Here is a 21,029-nt window from a genome sequence, read left to right on the forward strand (position 1 = left end):
GTATCCGCTTTTATCAAATTTTTAACATCAACCATAAACCTGCTTTAATCAATACGCAGTTTAGCCCCGATTTGAAAGGGCTGTAAACCCTCCAACTTACATGCTACCTTTCAAAGTTGATTAATGGTATTGCAGCGTTCCTTCCCATATCACACGTTGCACGAAAATCGTGTGTCACATTTTAATTAATTTCCTGGATATTAATAGGGGCCGCCAGATAGAAGATAAAGGGCTGGCAAGGCGGGTCGGCCGAAGATAATCACTTAATTTATAAGAATATTTCACCTTTGGAGAAAACGCCCGATCAGAGGCCAAAAGGGCGGCTTCGTAGTCGAAGCGTGTTCCTACCAATTGTTCACAAGATATTAAAGCCATTACTCCTCTCCGCAAAATCAGTGTGACTCCAGAAATTTTTTTCTACTTTTGCTGGACTGGAAAAAAACTGGAAAAAAATGTATTTCAGCTTTAATGATGGATCATTTGCTGCTCATGTAGGAGTTATTAAATATCCAACTTTGGATGATAAAATGATGGATCTTTGTTGGTTGAAGTTATGTATATGAACCCACATGTGAAGGGCAATAAAGCAAACTTTATGCGATCCATATCAATTTGTCTGTTCGTTCTTTTGCCAGACGAAAAAGTCGTTCCTTTCCGTCAATACCATTAACTGTCTATCTACGTCGTGTGTCAATAAACCAGCATTAAAGGTACAAATCCGTTGGAAATCGATAACAAATTACAGATTGTCATTTGTAAAAGTGGAAGAACAAATAACGGGAAATGAACCCGAGGTGACCCTTGTCTGAAAGTTGGCTGAAAAATTTTTCATCCCGGGAAAATCTCCGACAAATACAATAGAGTGGCAAAGAAAACAGCATTATCTGGGGAATATCGGAAAATGATTTGTTGCATGAATGACCGTCCTCGAGATACATTATTTATCTTTGTCAAGGGCAATAATTTTTGAGATTTTCAGTCTTCAAGTACGTGCAAAGGTTTTATTTGCGACATGATCAGAAAAACTCGTTTTTTCTTGTAAGCATTCGCTCATTTTCTGTTTATTGAAAGTGAAGTTTATTAGATTCAGAGCTGAGTTATTTCAGGATTTTTTTAATTGCGCAAAAATCTCTGTCCTTTGCTGCAACATTCCAGCGAAAAACTGTGAACAACATATAATTTATCTCGAATTAATTTAGTGTCTACTACTTCCAGTAGAATTACCGTCAATCTGATTTAAAACAGAAAGACACACCGAGGTGGAAAAGAATGAAGGTGCCAGAAGAATCAGACACTAAGTTTAGATGGCGGAAATGAAAGCGGCGTTTAATGAAAGTAAATCGTTTTATTTCTTTTCGGGTTAAATTGAAATTTAATTACGTTTGCTGGAATTTACTGTATGGAGTTTTCCGCTTTTTCTGCGTTACATTTACGCCGAGAATGACGCTTGACAAAAACCAGCACATTTTTTGCCCAGTTTCTTCAAACTACGTCGAAAATGGGCATTAAATATGGCGAAAGTGTCTATTTACGCACTCCGTGTGGTGTGTCCACCGTATGGACACATTGATTGATATTGGGCTGAAATTTATAAATTTACACTTAATTGACCTGGAATTCAACCGAAAACTGCGAACTGCTGATTGATATTTCCTTTCATTTCTCAAGCTGTTGTCATTAGTTATCCGCTTATTGCAGATTTTCTTTGCCCAAAGCACTGAACCAGGCGCAATTTGTTGTGATTTATGTGTATGCATTGTTGAAAGCCATGTGATTTTATTAAAACCTCGATCCAGGGCGCTCGAGAAATGGCATCCAATATCGGTCTGATTTCTTTTTTGTATTTGGGCTAAAATTGTGATTTTTTCAGTTAACATTTGGACTTCCAACGGGCAAGTGTTCATCAACAATGAAATTCCAGCGCAAGTGGCCACTCCAGCAGTCCAAAACGACAATTTGGTCACTCAGACCGTCTATGGCTTTTTAGATTTTACCACCACAATCGGAAACACCATTATGGTGTTTTCTCCGCAAAGTTCATCAGCTGTTACCGGTAAGAAAGAATTTCAGTTGGGTGATTTTACAAAAAAATCAAAGGCTGAACACTACGAGAAGGTTTTGGTGCCTCTTCTGGTTTTTATGTACAAAAGTTTGTGTTTTCCTGCATAAGAACCTCGAGGGTTTGTAGGAGAATGAGCCCTAAGTTTTATTTAAGGAGCAATTATTTTTTTTACTACCAATATCTTTACGAAAATATAATAAATATAATCATGCTCCGTGAATTTTTATCCAAAGGTTCAATTTTTGTACCTTAACATAGTCAATTGGAAATCGTATTATTTTCTAGCGCAATTTTGTCCATTCTGTGGCCGTGGACTTTCCTTATGTGTCTTCCCGATTTTCAGCTAAAACCTCAGAAAACACCGCAGTTAAACTAAGTACTGTTTCAGAAAAAACCAAAGATGTAACATCAAACATAATCATCGACACTAAACCAGCCGTCGTTAAGCACGACGTGGTAAAAATCAGTCCTTCAAAGACGGTTTCGCATAAAATCGAGACGGTTCAAGAAGTGTCGTCGATAGTTCACGTGAACTCAGGCCCAGATGCAAATCCGCAATCAAAAAGGCCCGAGATTAAGCATTCGCCGGCAACTCGAGTCAATGTAATTTCAAGCAAAGCCGTGGTGGCCCCGATAATTGTAAGTAAAGTCCAGGTGATCGAAGAGGTTAAGCCAGCCGCAAAGCAGCACATAATCACCAAAGTGGAAGTTGTTAGCGAAGCGCCCAAGTCGGTAAGTTTTCTTGTTTACATGGAAGCTTATCAGCTTTTAAACTAAAAAACTCGTCTCCAGAAAACTTTGGTTCTCGGTCTGCTCGAGTAAAAAATCCCAGAATACATAACTTGTTTTAACGAATAATTCAAAGTGATAAAACAGCTTCCAGCGACGCGATACTCAATTTCAGATTATCGCCAGTAAAGTCGAAGTAATAGCCGAAGAAAAACCGACCAGAAGTGTCGTCCAAGTGAAGTCGGACGACGAGCCGGCAGTGATTATCGGAAATAACATCGGCGATCCAGAGTACGAATTCCTATCCAGCCAGCCCTCAGAAGTCGTCGAGCAGACGTACAAAGTAATAAACTTAAGGCCCAGCTCGAAGTTCCAGCAGAAACTGCGGCCGTCTGTCGATGTGAAAAAACAACCGACTAGAAGGCCTGATAATCCGCGCCCTACAGGATTAGTTTCAAAGATGGAAGGTACGACTCTATGAGATTAATTCAAGTTACACAATTTTTCACTTCATTCAACATTTCAGGCATGGTAGTTCATGATGGAATCATGACCTCATACGAAACCAGTGTGATTGGAACATACATTAATGGAAAGTACGCCCAAGTGCTGCAAAGCACATCGCAAGTTTTCAATCATCCGAAAGAAAACCCGGTGCGAGGCAAGATTGCGCCCACTCAAAGCCTAAGAATTCTGAAAACAGCAGCGCCCGCTTTAAAGCCACATAATAAAGTAAGATCAACTTGCCTCAATGCTGAATAAGTAATGAAATGGTAATTTTGTCTGCCTACTAAACTTATAGAAACAGCAGCACCTGGAGCCGACCCCTGCCGCCTCCATTAACGAAGATGTGTCCATGGCGGCAGCTGATGCTTTTAACGCGCAAAATTCGATAAAATCCACGAGAAAGCCGGCGAAAAGGTTTAAAAATCGACCAAAAGAAGCTGAAACGGTAGAACAAAGAACTGAGAAAGAGACCGCGACCAGCAGTCAGCCCACGTATAAAAAGCCGGCCAAGAATAGAAGCTCCACTAGGAATTCCAAGTGAGCTTTGTTTCTGTTTATTTACTTTCAAACTCCCCTTTACTCGGTTTATAATTGACCCTTTCTCTTAATAACGCATCGGTCGTTACCTGCGTTTCTGGCCAAATTTATGACGAGAACTTCAAGCTCTTTCAATCACTATAGAACGCAAATTTCCCATAATTTCTGCTATCAATTTAAACTAATTTTATAACGGTCGATTTAATTTTAGCTGCTTTTGTAAATAAGTCGCCTCTTTCACTTATTACTAATAAGTCTATAATTTCCTTGCATAATTTGATCTAATACCTGAACATGGCATGATATGGAAAGGCGAAACGTTGTTTCTTATGGAGATGCACTAAAACAATTTATAACGCAATAACAAACTTTTTTGCAGGTTTTAGGCTTTTGTCTGGTTCTCACGCAAAATGCGACCATTTTAAGTTAATGGGAGATTGAGAAACGCTCTAAGTCTTTCGCTAAAATTTTGAGAACCGGTTAAGCTGAGAGCCTCTGGTTTTCGTTGCATGATGGAGCCTTAAAATGTCCACTTTTTATCGAGAGGTTTTAGGTTTTACGCAAAATGCGAAAGTTTCAAATTATTGCTGGTCTTGAGAACCGCTCGCAGCATTTGGATCATATTTAGGGAACTGGTTGAGCTGCGACGCTCTAATTATTAGTATAGATAGAGCCTTAAAATATAGAGCTTTTTGGCCAAAAGTTCCTTTTAGGAATGTTTCTAGCTTTCACGCTAAACGTAAAAATTGAAAACCTTGCGGGTTTAGAAAACTGCTCTTAGTGTTTGCCTCATTTTTAAAAAATCGGTTAAGGTGCAACCATCTCGTTTTCATTGTTAAATTGTGGATTTTTTTTTGTTCCCTAACATGATTTTAGGAATGTTTATAGTTTTATCGCAAAATGAGAAAATAATTAAATAATTGCGGGACTTGAGAACCGCTTATAGCATTTGGCTCATATTTACATAACGAGTCAAGCTCCGAAGGTCTCATTATTGTTTTTATACAGCCCTAAAGTGTAAACTTTTAAGGCGTAAAAGTTATTTTAGGAATGTTTGTGGTTTTCAGGCAAAATGCAAAAAAATAAAAATATTGCGGGTTTTGAAAACCCCTCTTAGTCTTTGGCTCCTCTTTAAAAAATCGGTTAAGCTGCGAGGTTCTGGTTTTTACCAGAGTAGAGCCTTAACATTTTCATTTTGTTGCAAAAAATAATTTTAGGAATACATATTTCTAGTTTTCTCGCTAAATTAGAATTAAAAAAATATTGCCGCTCTTGAGAACCGTTCTGATATTTGGCTCTCTTTTAGAGAACCGGTTGAGGTGCAAAGCTCTTGCATCCGTTTTTTGTACAGAGCCTTCAAATCTATATAATCTATATACCTTTCTGGTCTAAATTTCATTTTAGGAATGTTTCTAGTTTTCTCCCAATATGCGAATTTTTAACAACTGGATTTTGCTTTTGAGACCCGCTCTAATATTTCGCTCATATTTAGAGAACCGGTTGAGGTGCAAAGCTCTAGTAGCCGTTTTTTCGATAGAGCCTTCAAATCTATACCTTTCTGATCTAAATTCCATTTTAGGAATGATTCTTGTTTTTGCAACTTGCAGAAACTTTAAAACATTGCGGACGTTGAGAATCGCCTTTGGTCCTTGGCTCATATTTGGACAATTAGTTAACTTATCACACTCTAATTGTCACTGCGATATGAAGCCTTAAAACGTGCATTTTTTATACTAAACATACCATTAGGTACGTTTCTAGTTTCCGCACAAAAACCGACTTTTTTGCTTCAATTGGTTCAGAAATTTCTCACTTTGCTCCACGGTCTTAAGCCAGAAAATCAAGCAACTGTTGCATGTCACACCCTTTCAACAACTAAACTTCTTGACCTCTGTTACTGTCTTCTTTCCTTCTTCTATATAATTGAAGCATGTGAAGCATGCGAATGCACCGACACCATGCACTAACACATGTAAATAAATACAGAGCACACACGTCTACACATAGACAACCGAAATCTGGTCGAGGGAATCGCAAATCCAATCGCAAATCAAAATCTTCGAAAAACTCTTCAACTCCTCCGCCTGCCAACAGCGAAGAACATACGGCAGCACCGTCTGGTAAACGGTTTTCTAGTGGAAATGGACGAAGGAAGACGAATCGGGCTTCAACAGTCACCAGTGAGGAGAAGAACAGTCCAGCAGTGAGCCGGAGGGGCTACAAGCCGAGAGTGCAACCTTCGCCGGTAGATCAATCTCCATCTGCTTCTACCAGCGTGTATAAATTCAAGCTAAATAGGTAAGAATTAAGATGTGTGTCCTGATTAAAACTAGCCTTATCTGAGCGTGATTTTAAGGCCATTCTTGCTCCTAATTGCTTAGCCGATTGATTAATATGCTATAAGCCGCTGAATGGACCCAGTTCGGTGTGCGCCCCATTCGAATGTCCGATATGTGTTCTAAATTCACGCTCCGACAAGCATTAAAGCGCATATTAGAAGATAAACTATGCGGCATAGGGAACGCAGATATTAAACTTGAGGGATCGACATCACATGCAAAATTTTGTCCCTTGGGGTCTTCTCTTATGTATTGTTGATTGGGAATCAAATTCGACGTCTAATAGATCATGCAAATGAGGGCGAAAGTTATGATTTCAGTTCCATTGAGGATCGAGGGTGTGTTCAGGAATCGCAAATTGGACGAGCCTTTGAGGAAGATTTCAGTTCTAACACAAAGGCGAGAAGAACAGCAATTTTTCTGTAAAATTTGCCGAATAGTAAAGAATTTCACATTTAGTTTTTAGAACCAGTTTCTTGCCCGAAGGACTTGGCACAACTTCTCCGTCAACAATTTATTCACTATTCAAATTCCCACAATTTAAAGCAAAAGTTGTGCAGAGCTGTTAGGGCGTGGCTCTGTTTGGGAAGGAAAACGTGGAAACTTGTAAAAAAAACAGTTTCACTTTTTTATAGTCATTGTTGCTCCCAAATTTTCGATTGATAATTTGTTGCTTCTGTGTTGGAATTTTAATAGCTTAAAGTGAAATGCGCCTTCAACTCTAGAATTTTCACCCTTGAACTAAAAATTTATTGTTGCGGAATTTGTGCCGAGCCCTACGGGCACGACACTGATTGACTGGTAGAAAGTTACAAATCAGTAAAAAACCGCGAATTGCTGCTTTACAATCAGAGTCATGCCTGAAGGGTTCGTCACAACTTCTGCGTTAAAAATTTGCTGCTAAAATTGTAATAATTTTTAAGCGAAACTTGTACTTTAACTTTGGGAATTTTCGACACTGAAGGAAAAAATTGTTCTTGGGAAATTTGTGCCAAGCACTATGGGCACGACACTGATTCATAGAAGAAACATAAAAAATTAGCAAAGACCGCCACTTTATAATCAGTGTCGTGCCCAAAGAGTTAAGCTTGAACGCAACTTCTACAACAAATTATTGGTTTAATAATGAAAACTCAACAGCAAGATCAAACTTGTACTGCTCCTCACAGGAAAAAAACCGGCTTGGAAGAGGGAAGTTAAAACTCAATAAGAAACTTGAGCGGCAAGCTTTCGTCTCCCAAAGCGCCTGTGTATGCATATACGAATGTACAAATTCGTCTTGTAACCGATTTATTTGAAAAAACTATCAAGTAGCGTTGAACCTACAGCAAAAATTCAAATATTTCTAGCAAAAACTCACTAAAAAACGCCGTGAATAACATCTGGACTAAACGAAACCCAAGTAATGTTTTGGCGGACAGAATATAATTACCGCAAATCTGCAAATCCGCAGGGCCTACGTTAATATAATGGATTACGGTTATATGCGATGTGGTTCCTGTCGGGATTATGTTGCAGTTTAACCTATTCGAAAGCCGGGTTTTAATTAAAGTTTGCAGAAGTCCGGCCAGGCCTGGAGTTATTGGGCTTTTTTTCGGCGCTGCATAACAGCAGAAGAAACGTCCATTTTTAGCAATTGGCGATTTGGTTTTTAATTTGTACTATTTGGCTTTGGAGAGAGCCAGATTTTTAATTACGGGATAAAATGCCGATGAGCCATTCAGAAAAATTCTGGACTGAACACAACGACCTCACAGCCAACGCCACTCTCATTCGGCAGGCCAAAAAAATGAATGTTGAGCAAAACGAATTCCATTTGCAATATGAGTGCCGGATTGATACACTTAAAAATCCTGCTGGAAAAACGATTTTATTTTGTTTTTTTTCGCATACTCTTTTCAATTGCATATACCCGGCTCCAAAGCTTGCATATGCATTGCAGCCTCCTGGAATGCCTCGTTGCTAATAAAACAACATTTCAATTTAGGGCAATATTTAATTTCAGAACGCCGGGAAGATGGCAGTACAAAACAAGCCCCAAACCGAAGGTAACGATTCGCAAGCAAAGCGGCGACGAAGACGGCGCTGGAAACAACGAAACGTTATCAGCTTCGGCTGCTATTAAACTGGGAGAAGCTGGACCACTTAGCAACGACGTCGTCACACCGCTAGCTCGATCGGACGATGTCGATAGTCTTGAAGGCTCCGAGTCGATAACCACAATTATCGACGATGATGGCGCAACAGAGAATCGTGTCGATAGTCCTTCTTTGCCTCTGGAGACTCTGAAAGTGGAAATATCCACTCCTCCGGACTTCAAGGATGTTTACTATGAAATTGCCACCATTAAGTCTCCCTATACTTTCCAGGTAAGTCATCAACATCAGCAGTTGATGAATGTTTTCCAATGTTCATTTGACCCATCGAACTAATAAATTGAAAATCTAAGGCCCACTTTTAGCCCCATGTTGGTTTAAAGTCACTTGGGTAGTTTAATCAAGCGTCTATAAGAAAATTGTATTTTTACTAGCCGATTTAGGACCTGAAATTTGACTGATTTCAGCTGAAGCGCAGCGCAAAGATTGATTAATTTTGCTGTTGTTGAGTGTTTGGGTTTCACTGCAGACAGGATTTTGGTAGTAAAATTTCCCGATGAAACCCACTTGTGCTAAACAATGTGTGTTAAGAACTGAAAAGGGAAATTTTTCAATGGCCTTCTTTACAGCCAATCTGAAGCACTAAAACTCCAATATCCTCCTCACTCTTTAGGTTTCATTTATGATCTAACAAACTGGAAAAAAATCATATTCACTGCTGGAACATTTTAGTTGACTAGTCACCTTTTCCCCCAGGAGATTTTCGTCGCGATATCCCTTTCAATTCACTTGTAGCCGCCCCATAATCGACTTTCTCCTTAATGGGAAATTCACTTTTTCCTAATAGCTAAATTTTCCACTTTAATGGAAAAATCCCAGAACTCCTATAAACGCATTATCAAAGGATACGTAAAGCTTCCTATATTACGGGCGTTATGAAAGTGTTCGCTTCCGGCCTTAAAAAAAGCTTTAAATTTTACATGCCGCTATTATGATACTCTACGGTATATACGGTGATCGAAAAAGTGCAGTATTTATCTGAAAGCAGATGAGTCTTAAATGGTTGAGGCGGTTTCTTGTTTAAAAAAACTTTTTGTACGGTAATTTGCATAAAACATTTTTGCCTTTAAAATATTCAATTAGCACAAATTGATGAAAAGTGTTCTAATCTCACAATAGAGAGCAAATTGTGTAAGTAAAATCCATTTATTTTCAGTGGAATGATAATTTTTATGAACAAAATTTTGGCTTTGAGCTCGCCCACATCACTTTTTTCAGTAATATCCATATTTATGGAAAATATTCAAACAAATTTTATGAAAAATTGCCAGTTTTAACCTTAAGTTTGCTGGCTATATTTTGATGTATTTCCAATTTACAGTCTTGAGGAAACAAATTGTTGAATTTTTGTCATTTTTGTCCACTATGAAAACGCAGGTGTACAAATAATCTAAAAGTATTTAAAAATTTGCAGTTTTCATTCCAGACCAGATAATAACTTCAAACTTACTAGAGAAGATAGTTGACTGTGAAGCTGTAGAAAATTTCATTGAGATCGCGTTAAGATATTATTTTTTTCCACATTGAAGCCACAGGTGCACGTGGGACTCTTTACTCAACTGCACGCTCTTTTTAAAAAATCGTAACTTTCAAACCTGACTAGATAATAACTTGAAACTGGTCAACCTTATAGGCGATGGCTGACTTTCAGTCTGTAGAAAATGTCATTGAGATCGCACTAAATCATCATTTTTTCCCACATTGAAAGCACAGGAGTACAAGTGGGACCTTCATTCAACCGCGCTCGTTTTAAAAAATTCGTAGTTTTCAATCCTGAGTAGATTATCAGTTGAAACTGAAACACCCTATAGAAGATGCTTGACTCCGAAGGGGTAGCAAATACAATTGAGATCACATTAGAACCTGATTTTAGTTCACGTACAGACAAACAGTTGTGGTGGCTAAAATTTCAGCAAACACTTTAGGGAATTCGCGATTTTCCAGTTATCGGGTACTTTTTTAGCAAAGAAACATAAAATTTATAATTCCTGTTCAGAAAATGTCCCTGTTGTAAACAACCTTTGTTTAGGCTTGAAGATTTAGCGTTGCTGAAAGCTTAATAAAAAATTAAAATAATAGACAAATCGGAACTGACATTCGGAAAAAATTAAAATGATAATCCATCAACCAAATTCTTTGTCTCGACATACTATTTAAAAAAAAATGACAATTATCAACCTTTGGTATATAGAAAACGTATCCATACAAATAGAAATTTTAATTTTAAATGATATCAACCGATAGTGGTAAAAAACGCATTGTAAAAAGTTTGTGTGGTAAAGCTAAATAATTTGTAATGGATCTCATTTTTCAACTAAAAAACACTTCATTGGAGAGTTTTAAATTTCAATCATTATCCAAATTCCCTTGTTTTGTGGAAAATATTTTAATGACGTTCAAAATTCAGAATTGAAACAAAATGAAAATGAACCCACTACAAACCTGTTTATTGCATTTATTCCGGGAATTTCAGATAGAATTAAATGAGTAGATAACAAAGGCATTATTAGAGCTAATTTCACAACTGAAAAATTTAATTAAATGCAAAATTTCAAAAACCAAACTTGATGACAAACGGGAAACTACAGAAAACGCAATTTACAAAATTCCTTACAAATGTGATTGATTTTATATACAATTATAAATCTATCGACTTTTTACACATTTGTGTTAATTTACTGTTTCATTCCTAATTAAATTTTTCTCTTGCAACTCGCAGGATTCCTTCTAGGTGGTGAAACGGAAGCACCGTTTTTTAATCTGTTGTAGAAGATGTGAGAAAATTATGTTCTTAAATGACAAAAATGTTCAGGCAAAATATCCAACAATAAGCGGTTTTTAAAAGAAAACGCCAAATAAATACTAATCCGAAAAAAATCGCTCTGAGGTTTTTTAGAAATTAAAATTGAAATAAATCCGTTAATCATCATACAATCTCTAGGTGAAGGTTTTTGAATTCAGTTTGATAAAAAACTCGTTCTTTATTCTAAAATACGATTTTTATCAGTCTGTAATAGCACCCATGAGGACATTTTTCAAGAGAAAAATTCAACAAAAAATTAACTGAATCTCAAAAGCATCAGCAAGTGTGTGCACGGTCTATTCAAGCAAAAGTTTGCACAGAAAACTGAGATAAATGCAAAAAGCTAGCACATAAATTTGGCAACGACGTATTTGTTTGTACCTGCCTGTGAAGTATTCCCATTACCAATTGCTTATGAACAAAGAGAAGCTAAATAACTGAAAACCATAATTTTTCCATTCCAAACCATCTTTGAATGTTCTATTTTCAGGTGGGAAATGTGAAGAACACACGCTACATCACAGTGACATCAACATTCGAGAAGAGCCTGGAAAATTCGGAGCCAACACCGACTTTAGCGCCGACCGAGCCATTGACCGAAAATATTCTTGCCACGACAAGCAATTACGCAAAAGATAACAACTTAGACTCTAGCATAGCGACATTACCGCCCATTTATCTCGCATCCGATGTAGCGACGCCACCCCTCGAGACACTTACTGAAACATTCAGCACCACCCAGACAATGCTCAAGACACACATTTTGCCAGTAATTCGCAGCGTCAATGACACTACGAGTTCTACTTTAGTGCAGACCTACTTGATAACTCGATTAGTTACGGCCACGAAGACTCTTCCACCCATGGAGGCGTATCATTTCAATCCCAGCAAGACATTTAATGAGTTTAACACTCGGCTTGATGAGGCCGGCTCCGAATTCAACTTGCAATTTGGCGACAGCAATGAGCAGGATGAGGACGAAGCTCCGAAAAGAGTGCTTCCGGCCGATTTGGATCTAGATCTGGCTAATATCGGGACGAACTTCAATTTGCCGGAGACTGATAAGGCGAAGATTGAGAAGGAGCTGAAGAATCGTCGGGTGCAGCAGAAGCCGCCAATGAACGATTTCCAGCAGAACCTGAGTCCGGATCAGCTGCAGCAGCTGGCGTTCTTGAGGTTGCTGAATCCTCAAGCGAATCCGAATCAGGGCCAAGTCATCACAACATCGAGGCCAGTGGTGAAGGTGGAAACTGTCTATGAAACGCATGTGCTTCCAGTCACGCAAGGCCACAATACGGTTTTGAGCACGATTTCGAAAGTGAAAGGAACCTTCACGAAAACTGACTACGAATTTGGAACCAGCACCATTGCGCCAGCGTTCCCTCAGCCGATTCCTCAAATTCCACAGATTCCCCAGATTCCGCAGATTCCCCAGATTCCTCCTCAATTGTTCCCTCCGCAGGTGGGCCAGCCTCAGTTCACCATCACGTCTTCGCCGGTCACTCAAAACACCATCATCACGCAAACCAACAGCAAAGTGCTGAAGTTGACTTTCGGAGCTCGGACTGCTTTGACTACAGTCTTTTCCACTACAGTGGTACCAACGGTTTTGACTACCTACATGACGGCATCGGTTCCGGTGGTTGCTCCAACTGCAGCTTTTCCTGGGTACTTCCCAGCCCCTTATCCTGGATACCCTTATGTGGGGTAATTTTTTTATAAGTGTGGTGCCAAAACGCTGTGTATATAGCTGAATGAACTGAATATCCTCGGAATTAACGGGATTTTTTTAAATGGTAAATAATATTTATTTGCGGGGTCCAGACCAGGGCTGGAGTGAGGTGAGGAAATACCCAACTGTACATAATCATGCAACGTTTTATCTACTTCAGTGCTTCTTCCAGTTTATTTTAGGCGCTTCCTCTCATATTATCTCCTCTCGTGATCCACTCAAGGAAGCAACTTTTATTACGTTTTGTTTTCTGTTAGATTTTATCCTTGCGGCTTTTGCCAGATATCGAACTGATTTTATACTCATACTTATGTCTGTAGCGAAGATCAATGTGCAATAGATTTTTAGAATTACCACTGTATATTTGTATTAACTGATTATTTGATTGTTTTATTATTTTTGTATTTCGGACTTTTCTTAGAAAATAAATCGAGATTGAAAAACACTGTCTTGTCTTTTTCGTATAGTGGGTTGGAATCGGTATGCAACTGCCTACGTAAGTTCGCCGGTGAAATTCGTCAAAGATTTATTACTTTATGAAAGTTTAATCTTTAATTAACGATCCAGAGTTAATACCGTCATAATAAACATTCCGCGCCAACGTCGCGAAAGTTTACGTGCGCCAAGGGTGAGCTCTCCCCTTTGACATGATTTGAAAGTATTGTAAATTTCCTAATGGAATTGGCCCCGGAATCCTTAATGAGCTCCTCACGTTCAGTTTCCAGAGCGTGTTTATCACAAGTTCTTCAAACGACAATAGCATTACCTGTAATTAATTTCTGTGAAACTTAAAAGGGGGGATTTCCTTTAAAGCAAACGCAAACGTGGCTTATATGTATGGAACTAAGCTGCTTTGCTCTGACAGGGAAGCCGCTTTTAAAAGGTTTTTTTTTGTACGTTATGACTTAATTTAAGAAAATAGTCGCCAGGCTAAAAAGCGCTGAGTAAGTTGAGTTCAATGCTTCGTTCGAAATTCAACCAGTCCAGCAAAAAACTCGTTTTAGCACCACTAGATTGAGAAAGTTTGAAACAGCAGCTTTCATCTAAAAACAATGTGATGAAATATAATTCATTTTCTAATATTTTAACAACAATTTATCAAAAATGACGCCACCTTAGTGGTCATATCTCAAAAAAAAATTCAGCTAGGAAATTCAGTTTTACCTCAATGGATAGAGAATTGAGTAGCAGTTAGGAAAAACTTGCACTTAAAAAACATTTTTTTTAGTTTAATTTCTCTTCAACTAATAAAATGGGCCACTGTTTCAAAGACCATGCTGATGTCTTTCAAAAGGCAAGTGGCAAAAAGGCTTTGATAAATCAGAAACAGAAACACCAATAAATAGACAATAAAAAAGTACAGTTACCCTATGAAGGTAAGCAGCTCGGAAAGCTATATGATTTTGCAATAAAAAACCAATGTTTTTCAATATAATTTGTCAAACATCACCCCACATTTTTGCTCTTATATCAAGGACCAATTGAGTCAATGTGCTCAATGTTGCGTTACTGGATATAGAAGAAACATTAGCAGTTTTTACGAAAAACACATTTTTCCCAACTGAGTTTCTCTTCCACTGTTTCATAGAAAGTGGGCAAGTAGTTTAACACCATTCCTATTTTTTTCTTTTTTTCTCGTATCTCAAGAACCAGTTGATCAAACTGATTTTTTTACCACTGTATAGAGAATCAACTCATACAGGTACGGTATGAGGCAGCAGTTCGAAAATGGTGGTTTTTTTTCCTTTTTAATGTCTCTTGAACAGTTTTGGCGAAAATGGGTCAACTATGACGACCTTTTCTTGCTCATCTCTCAAGAGCCAATTAAATAAAGTAACACAATTGAGAGGGCATTTTTTTCAATCTAATTTTCCGTGCACTGATTTAACGAAAAAGTTTCAGTTTCTCAAAAACCATACCAATTTTTCGCAATATCTCAAGAACCAGTTGGACCTTCGAGCTTGTTGCTACTCCAATAGATAGATAATTAAGTAGACAGTTTTTGTATGAGGCTTATAAATATTGACACTTTTTACAGAAAAAAACAACCATGTTTTTCAGTTCAATTTCATTTCCACTGTTTGAACGAGTTTGGGTCAAGCATGACCCCATCTTATTGCCGATTGCTCCGGAAACAATTGAGACAATAAGCTGATTTTTACACTACTGAATAGAGAAGTACCTGAATAAGTCCAGTGGCCTGGAAATATTGACAAGTTTCACAAGAAAATAACAAATTTTTAAAGTTTAATTCGTATTGCAGTGTTTTAAGGAAATGGGGCGCCATTTTTTTGCTCATTCTGCAAAACTATTTGAGACAACGAGTTCATTTTGACACCAATAGATAATTAAATAATACAGTTCAGTGGTGAAGCAGCACTTAGAAAATATGGGCGATGGCGCACAAAAACATTTTTTTCAGTTAAATTTTTAGCACCCTTTTATCGAAAATGGGTCAAATATGACGCCATCTTATCGCTCATATCTCGAAAACCGGTTGAGTCATCGACATTTTTACACTTGTGGGTGGAGAATTGGCAAGTTTCACATAAAAATAAACATTTATAAATTAATTGCTTATCCACTGTCTTAACAAAAACGGGTAAGCAGTTTGAACGCGACCCAGTTTTTTTGCTTATATCTCCAGAACCAGTTGAGAGAGCGAGTTCATTTTTACACCACTACATAATTAAATAGTACAGTTACGGTCTGAACCAACAGTTTGGAAATATGGGTAGTTTCCACAAAAACTTTTTTTGCACCCTAATTTCCTTGTCTTCGTTTCAACGAAATTGCATCAACAGTTCAAACACGTTGCCACCTTTTTGCTTAGCTCAACTTGTTCTTGAGGGGGGCCATTTTTTGCACACGATGAATAGATAATTAAAATGGGCGGTTATGGTTTGAGGCTCTTCAGTTTGGAAGCATTGACAGTTTTCACACAAACACAAATTTTTTCACGTGGAACTTAATTTTTGAAAACCAAAAGCTCAAAACGAAAGTGGCACTTTTGAGTTAATTGTGTTTAATGAGCAAATATTTTATCAACAGCCAAAGTTGAACTTTAGGGTCGAAAGTCGCAAAATTGAAAACTAAAGACTCAAAAGCAGGGGTTTTCACGAGCTTCCTCGGTTCCGGAGCTGAAACCTTCAGTCCAAAATCACTTTCTTAATATAAATTTTCAAATGCTTCTGTAATTTGGGTGTTTTAAAGACAATGGCGCATTTCCTTAAACTTTCTCAAGCAGAATTATACAAGCCCTTTTATAGACCTAAATAAATCACCATTTTCCCTGACATACGGAGTGTCCCGAAATTATATTTCGTAGTCATTTATCGCCTGTTATTTTTAGCGTTTTGAAGTTGAAAAAAGTTGGGCGAGTTATCGAAAACGAATAGACGAGTGGACAAAGTGGCCTGTTCGTGTAGCTGCGCTTAAAGCGAGATTAAGGCAATTTTCTACCATAATAAAACCGAATATGATTGCATAATATATTTCTCTAGGGCGTAGAGTGGCAAAGTTCGGCCGCCCAGTCGCAATAATTGAATATGCATTTGTTATTGCCAGCAGCGGCGATTTTGTGCAGCGTATAAACCAGAACCGCTTCACACTGCTGGAAGTTTTAATTAGAAACGATCCATTGGATGCCTGGATGTACCGCAGTCGTTTCAACACCTTAGAATATACAGTTTTAATCCGGTTTGCCTTGATTTATTTCAACAAATTCCCGATTTCTACTAGCGGCAGCTTTCGCTTCCATATGTGTATGTATACATGTTTGTACAAACTTAATTAAGTTCGGATCGTTTCGAGCAGAAGTAATATTTGCCTTGGGGTATTTAAGAATCTTGGCCCCATTGAGATCGCTAATAAACTCGTGTATAGTTTATTTCCCACAGGCTGAATGGAAACTCTCGAATAGTTGCAATCAGCTCGATACTAACTTTCTGTAATTGTAAATTTAACTAGCTGAATATGGATGTGGCAAACAAATGGACTCACATTCATGATGTTTGTCCACGGTGAAATTCCTGATTAACGCATATAAAGTTCCTAATAACAAGTGAATCAGGAATTATACTGTGTGCTTAATGATAAACGTTTGCAGATAAACGCGTTATCTTATCAGAAGCTGTATGCTCAGACTGTGCTTCGCTTCGCGAGGAAAATACAATCAAATCCCATTCAAACCTTCAGTCTATAAAAAGAGCGTTTTGACAATCGAACTGGGTGTGATCCACAATTTGTGACACACTTTAGTTGGCTGTTTTACGCGAGTTTGTGCGGCTTACTAATTGTTTTGTGTGAATTTTCCACCAGCGAAATGGCCGGCAAAGGGGATGGAGAAGGCGAAGGAAGTATTCTAAAGCTAGAGAACCAGATTGCGGTCTTGAAATATGTGCTACTGTTTACCAATGTGTTGGAATGGGTGAGTCATTATTGAGGGTTTGCTGTTAAAAAAACGAGGTTTTTGGGAGATTTTGTGAAATCTGTTTAAATTTATTAATTTTTTCAAAACAGCGAAAGCCAATCAAGCCTTTAAGACAATTATTCGGAAGTTTTACGCGATATTGCCAAAGAATTTTGATGAGATTTTTGAAGCATTTTTCTTTGATTCAGCGTTTTGTTCGTCAAACATTCAGAGCATGAAAAACGCCTAAAATAGTTAAACTGGAACGCGGTGGATTGAAATAATCTTAAATACTCCAGAAACAAACAACAACAAGGCGAATTCCCGGACGGACAATTAATCATTTCGTCCTGTTATTGTTTTCTTATCTTTTGCTGTTTTCTAGGGAAATTTTGAGGATTCCACTGCATCAGTTTGACCCAAATTTGCAATTTTCATCAGAGGCAGTGCTCTTTTGTACAAAGAAGAATTTAAAATCAACAAGAAACGCATAAACGCATACGGCATACAAAATATTATTGCGCTTGTCTACTGCTTATCTCTATTTACTGATGTAGATAATCGTTTGGTAATTAAATATAGCGCTAACAATGATGATAGATTTTATGGATTAGTCCGCCGAACTTCCTAGAATATTGTTCACGTTTATATCAATAGATTTTCGACATTGATTGGGGGAAAGGGAACAATGAGCAAGTATAATTTATTGCAAGAAACACTTTTTCCACCCAATTTAAAACCGATTGGCAAATCCAAGTACTTTCATTTTTGTGAGTGTTGGTATGAGGCCCAACCTACTGTTCCAAACCACTTCTGGAAAAACCTGAGAATATCACAAGTCCAACTCTCCACTTGCTTATTCACACCAATCAGGGAAAATTTGCAAATCAAGTGTAAAGATTAAAATGAAACAAAATTGCACAACTGACTAAAATCCAGGTGCGGTTTCCACTGTACTTAAGCCCTCGATAAAACATTTCAATTTCAAGCTGAAAATGGCCGGAATTAATGCAGACAATGCAAAATGAAATTCCGGATTTAGTTGGCGACTTACGCCCGTTATTTACAATACTTCTTGCCGCGACTGGTTTGCATGCTCATTATCGCGCTCATGAGCTAATTTATTTTTATTTATGGAATTTAATTTCGGATACGGAAAACGTCGGGCTAACTTTATGGCAAACGAGCAGCAGGCGCGCCCCAATCCCAACACCGTTTTGCAAGTTCAACCATGCTTAGTTGCTTTTTAAAGGATTAAAACGAAAATTACATTTTTGTTCGCGTTCCGTGAATTAAGTGGGATTTTGCTGCCTGCTATTGTAACATTCGATTCTTGTTGTCCGCGCTAAACTCAGAAACTGATTTGGATTTTAAACTCAGTCTATTTAAAATTTTTCAGGCTGCACAATCAGTCAGGTGAAAACAATGAATCTCCCAATTTTTTTTTCTCGGGCCGTTTTCAGCCTATTGCCGGCAAAATAAAGTCGGGTAATTTGCATAGTTTTCCGTAATTTTCGGGAAATAAATTAAAAATGGGTGCTTGAAACGGTCTTAAACAGAATTGAATGTCCGGATTAACGGCGCGGAAGAAACGATTAAAGCGCTATTACCTTTCCGAATTAATACAACATGAGTTAGAAGGCTAAGGAAATTGTCTTTGAAACTATGTACTTTGAAATGTCTGCGTATCAAATCAGGGCTTTGTTGGGGTCGTAATTGATTCAAGCGGATTTAAGCGCCCGAATTCCATGTGCAAATAGGAGCAAGCATCGTTTCGAAACTGTGTAAATCATTTGAGTCGCTCAAGAGAATGCAAAGGAAATTTACAGGAACGATTCCTGGAAAAATACTTTCTGCTATAGTAGAAATCTAATTTTTGTTGCTGTTTCTGTTGCCAATATAACTTTTACACCAATTGTACTTTTTAGATTCTGTTTCTCAAGATATTAAGATACTCAAGAAGCTGTGTCTCTCCTCATCTAGGCGTCAATTGTAGCTGCCATATCATTTACAAGCTTTTCGCTCCTTCTAAAGCTCTTAGAAGACTCTTTTTGTCTGCGGCTCCATTTATTAAAGTAAAAGCTCTTTTTCATCTACAAGTGCTCCGTATTGGCATTATTAAGGATTCAGATATGTTTCCGCGACGAAAAAAATTTGAGGAAAATTGCAAGTGAGTATCTTTTGCGAATCAGGCGTTTTTGTTCTTCTCGGTTGCAAAAGCATACAAAGCTTCCAGATGATCGTCCACTGGATCCAGGACATCCCAGTTAATGATTATCTCTAAGTCTAGAACTTCTAGATATTCTTCCGAACACACACTATATTTAGACAGTGGTAGCCATATGGAGAACTCTTTTCTTATTATTTTTAAGACCCATAGGTTCTGCATGGTCGAAAAAAGCGATGGCTTCAAGCAAAAGAGTTGCTCTCAAATCGCTTTTATATATATACTTAAAAAGTATTTAAAATAACTGTCCAAAAAATGATCAAGCCTGATTTTGGTGGAAGATCAAGGCCTGATTTTCAACCGGTGCACCGCGGTGTTTGGACAAAATGTGACTGATGCAACTGGAAGATCAAAGTCACTTTTCCCAAGTGTTTAAAGGTGCACTATTTGCCTTAAACCTACGCGAAAATTTCCTTTCCATTCCCTTCTCCATCTAGACTTTTCAAGCGATTATCTGGCTCATTTTGCTACTGGTATAAGTTGAAATATATGACCTCTCCATTATTTGCTACCTTCTGTTTGAAATTTAATCTATCGTGCAAGTTCGGAGCGAAGTTTGGTAGCAGGTTGAAACTAAACAATAAAAGTTTAGTTTATTGGGTCACATTTGTTATAAAGAAGAATATTGAGGAAAAGTTTCTGACCGACCAGCCAACGTAAAAGTTACGTAGTTTCAGCCGGAAAATGAGTGGTAGTTTATGTGTGGTGTAAATCATAGAGTATAGTTATCAAAACTTTTCTGATACAGTTTGGAAGAACCAGTTCTGATGTAGTTCGATTATATTCGAGTTTCAGCCGGTGTATTTGGAGTTTGGCAAAATTGACTTTCATGCGGCCGAAAAATTCAATTATCACTGGCCGATAATTCAAGTGGCAATGACTTCTGCGGAACAATAATTAACTGAAGCGCATTCTACCGATCTGGGGATTTAGATTTAATTATTACGGGCCGAAGCTTGGCTTAATCTGTATTGAATATCTTGTGCAATTTGCTATTGGATCTGAAATTAAATCGGATTTTCAATGATTGCTTTGTAAATTGCAATTTCCGCTAATGCAACGGCGAGACGATTTCGAGTTTCGGTTTTAATTTTCCAACTATTCTGAAAAGAGTTGTAGATTTATTTCCACTTTCATTATTTCCTTAATCACGAAACTAATGGACTGGGAGCAATTTACATATAAACGAGGTTGGGAAATTTTATATAAAAAATCCATCATTCGACTATTAGCTCCAATTCACCCGTCAAAGCTTCCAATACGTGTTTGAATTGCATCTAACATTTCGTCCTTATATGTATAATAATGAGGCTGCGGTTGCTTATGCAAATTACGAGCAGGCTCAAATTGCCAATATCTCTACACTAATTGAGATTAATTCTATTCTATCTGGATGCATTGATGTACTCAAATTGTTGCATACATATCATATTCTATCCATTGTTGAATTTGCCCATTTATTTGCTAAAATATCTGAATAATTGGTAGATTAACGCGCAAATTAACTGACATTCTTGATTTAATCT

At 37.8% G+C, this 21,029-nt stretch overlaps 2 protein-coding genes across 4 annotated transcripts in view; both read left to right on the top strand.

Moving 5' to 3' along the window:
• The window catches only part of LOC109545934, an 86,022-nt gene extending 72,712 nt beyond the window's left edge, over positions 1-13,310 (top strand). For 2 of the 3 annotated variants that reach the window (XM_048670074.1, XM_048670075.1), the window contains 8 exons: positions 1,871-2,053; positions 2,451-2,794; positions 2,967-3,258; positions 3,318-3,523; positions 3,594-3,835; positions 5,822-6,133; positions 8,180-8,543; positions 11,624-13,310. In XM_048670074.1, the coding sequence (XP_048526031.1) occupies positions 1,871-2,053; positions 2,451-2,794; positions 2,967-3,258; positions 3,318-3,523; positions 3,594-3,835; positions 5,822-6,133; positions 8,180-8,543; positions 11,624-12,844 (3,164 nt within the window). In that variant the 3' untranslated portion in view covers positions 12,845-13,310. The remainder of the gene's footprint in view (positions 1-1,870; positions 2,054-2,450; positions 2,795-2,966; positions 3,259-3,317; positions 3,524-3,593; positions 3,836-5,821; positions 6,134-8,179; positions 8,544-11,623) is intronic. The other variant, XM_048670076.1, reaches the window with a different exon arrangement.
• Positions 13,311-16,988: 3,678 nt separating this feature from the next.
• Positions 16,989-21,029, top strand: part of LOC109533445 (tetraspanin-2A) — a 50,409-nt gene continuing 46,368 nt past the window's right edge. The window contains exon 1 of the mRNA XM_048663791.1: positions 16,989-17,294. Coding sequence (XP_048519748.1) covers positions 17,190-17,294 — 105 coding nt within the window. The 5' untranslated portion in view covers positions 16,989-17,189. The remainder of the gene's footprint in view (positions 17,295-21,029) is intronic.

The sequence above is a fragment of the Dendroctonus ponderosae genome, unplaced genomic scaffold (assembly GCF_020466585.1).
Source record: "Dendroctonus ponderosae isolate FM_Combo_2020 unplaced genomic scaffold, Dpon_F_20191213v2 Dpon_F_20191213_1, whole genome shotgun sequence".
NCBI classification, from domain to species: Eukaryota; Metazoa; Arthropoda; class Insecta; order Coleoptera; family Curculionidae; genus Dendroctonus; species Dendroctonus ponderosae.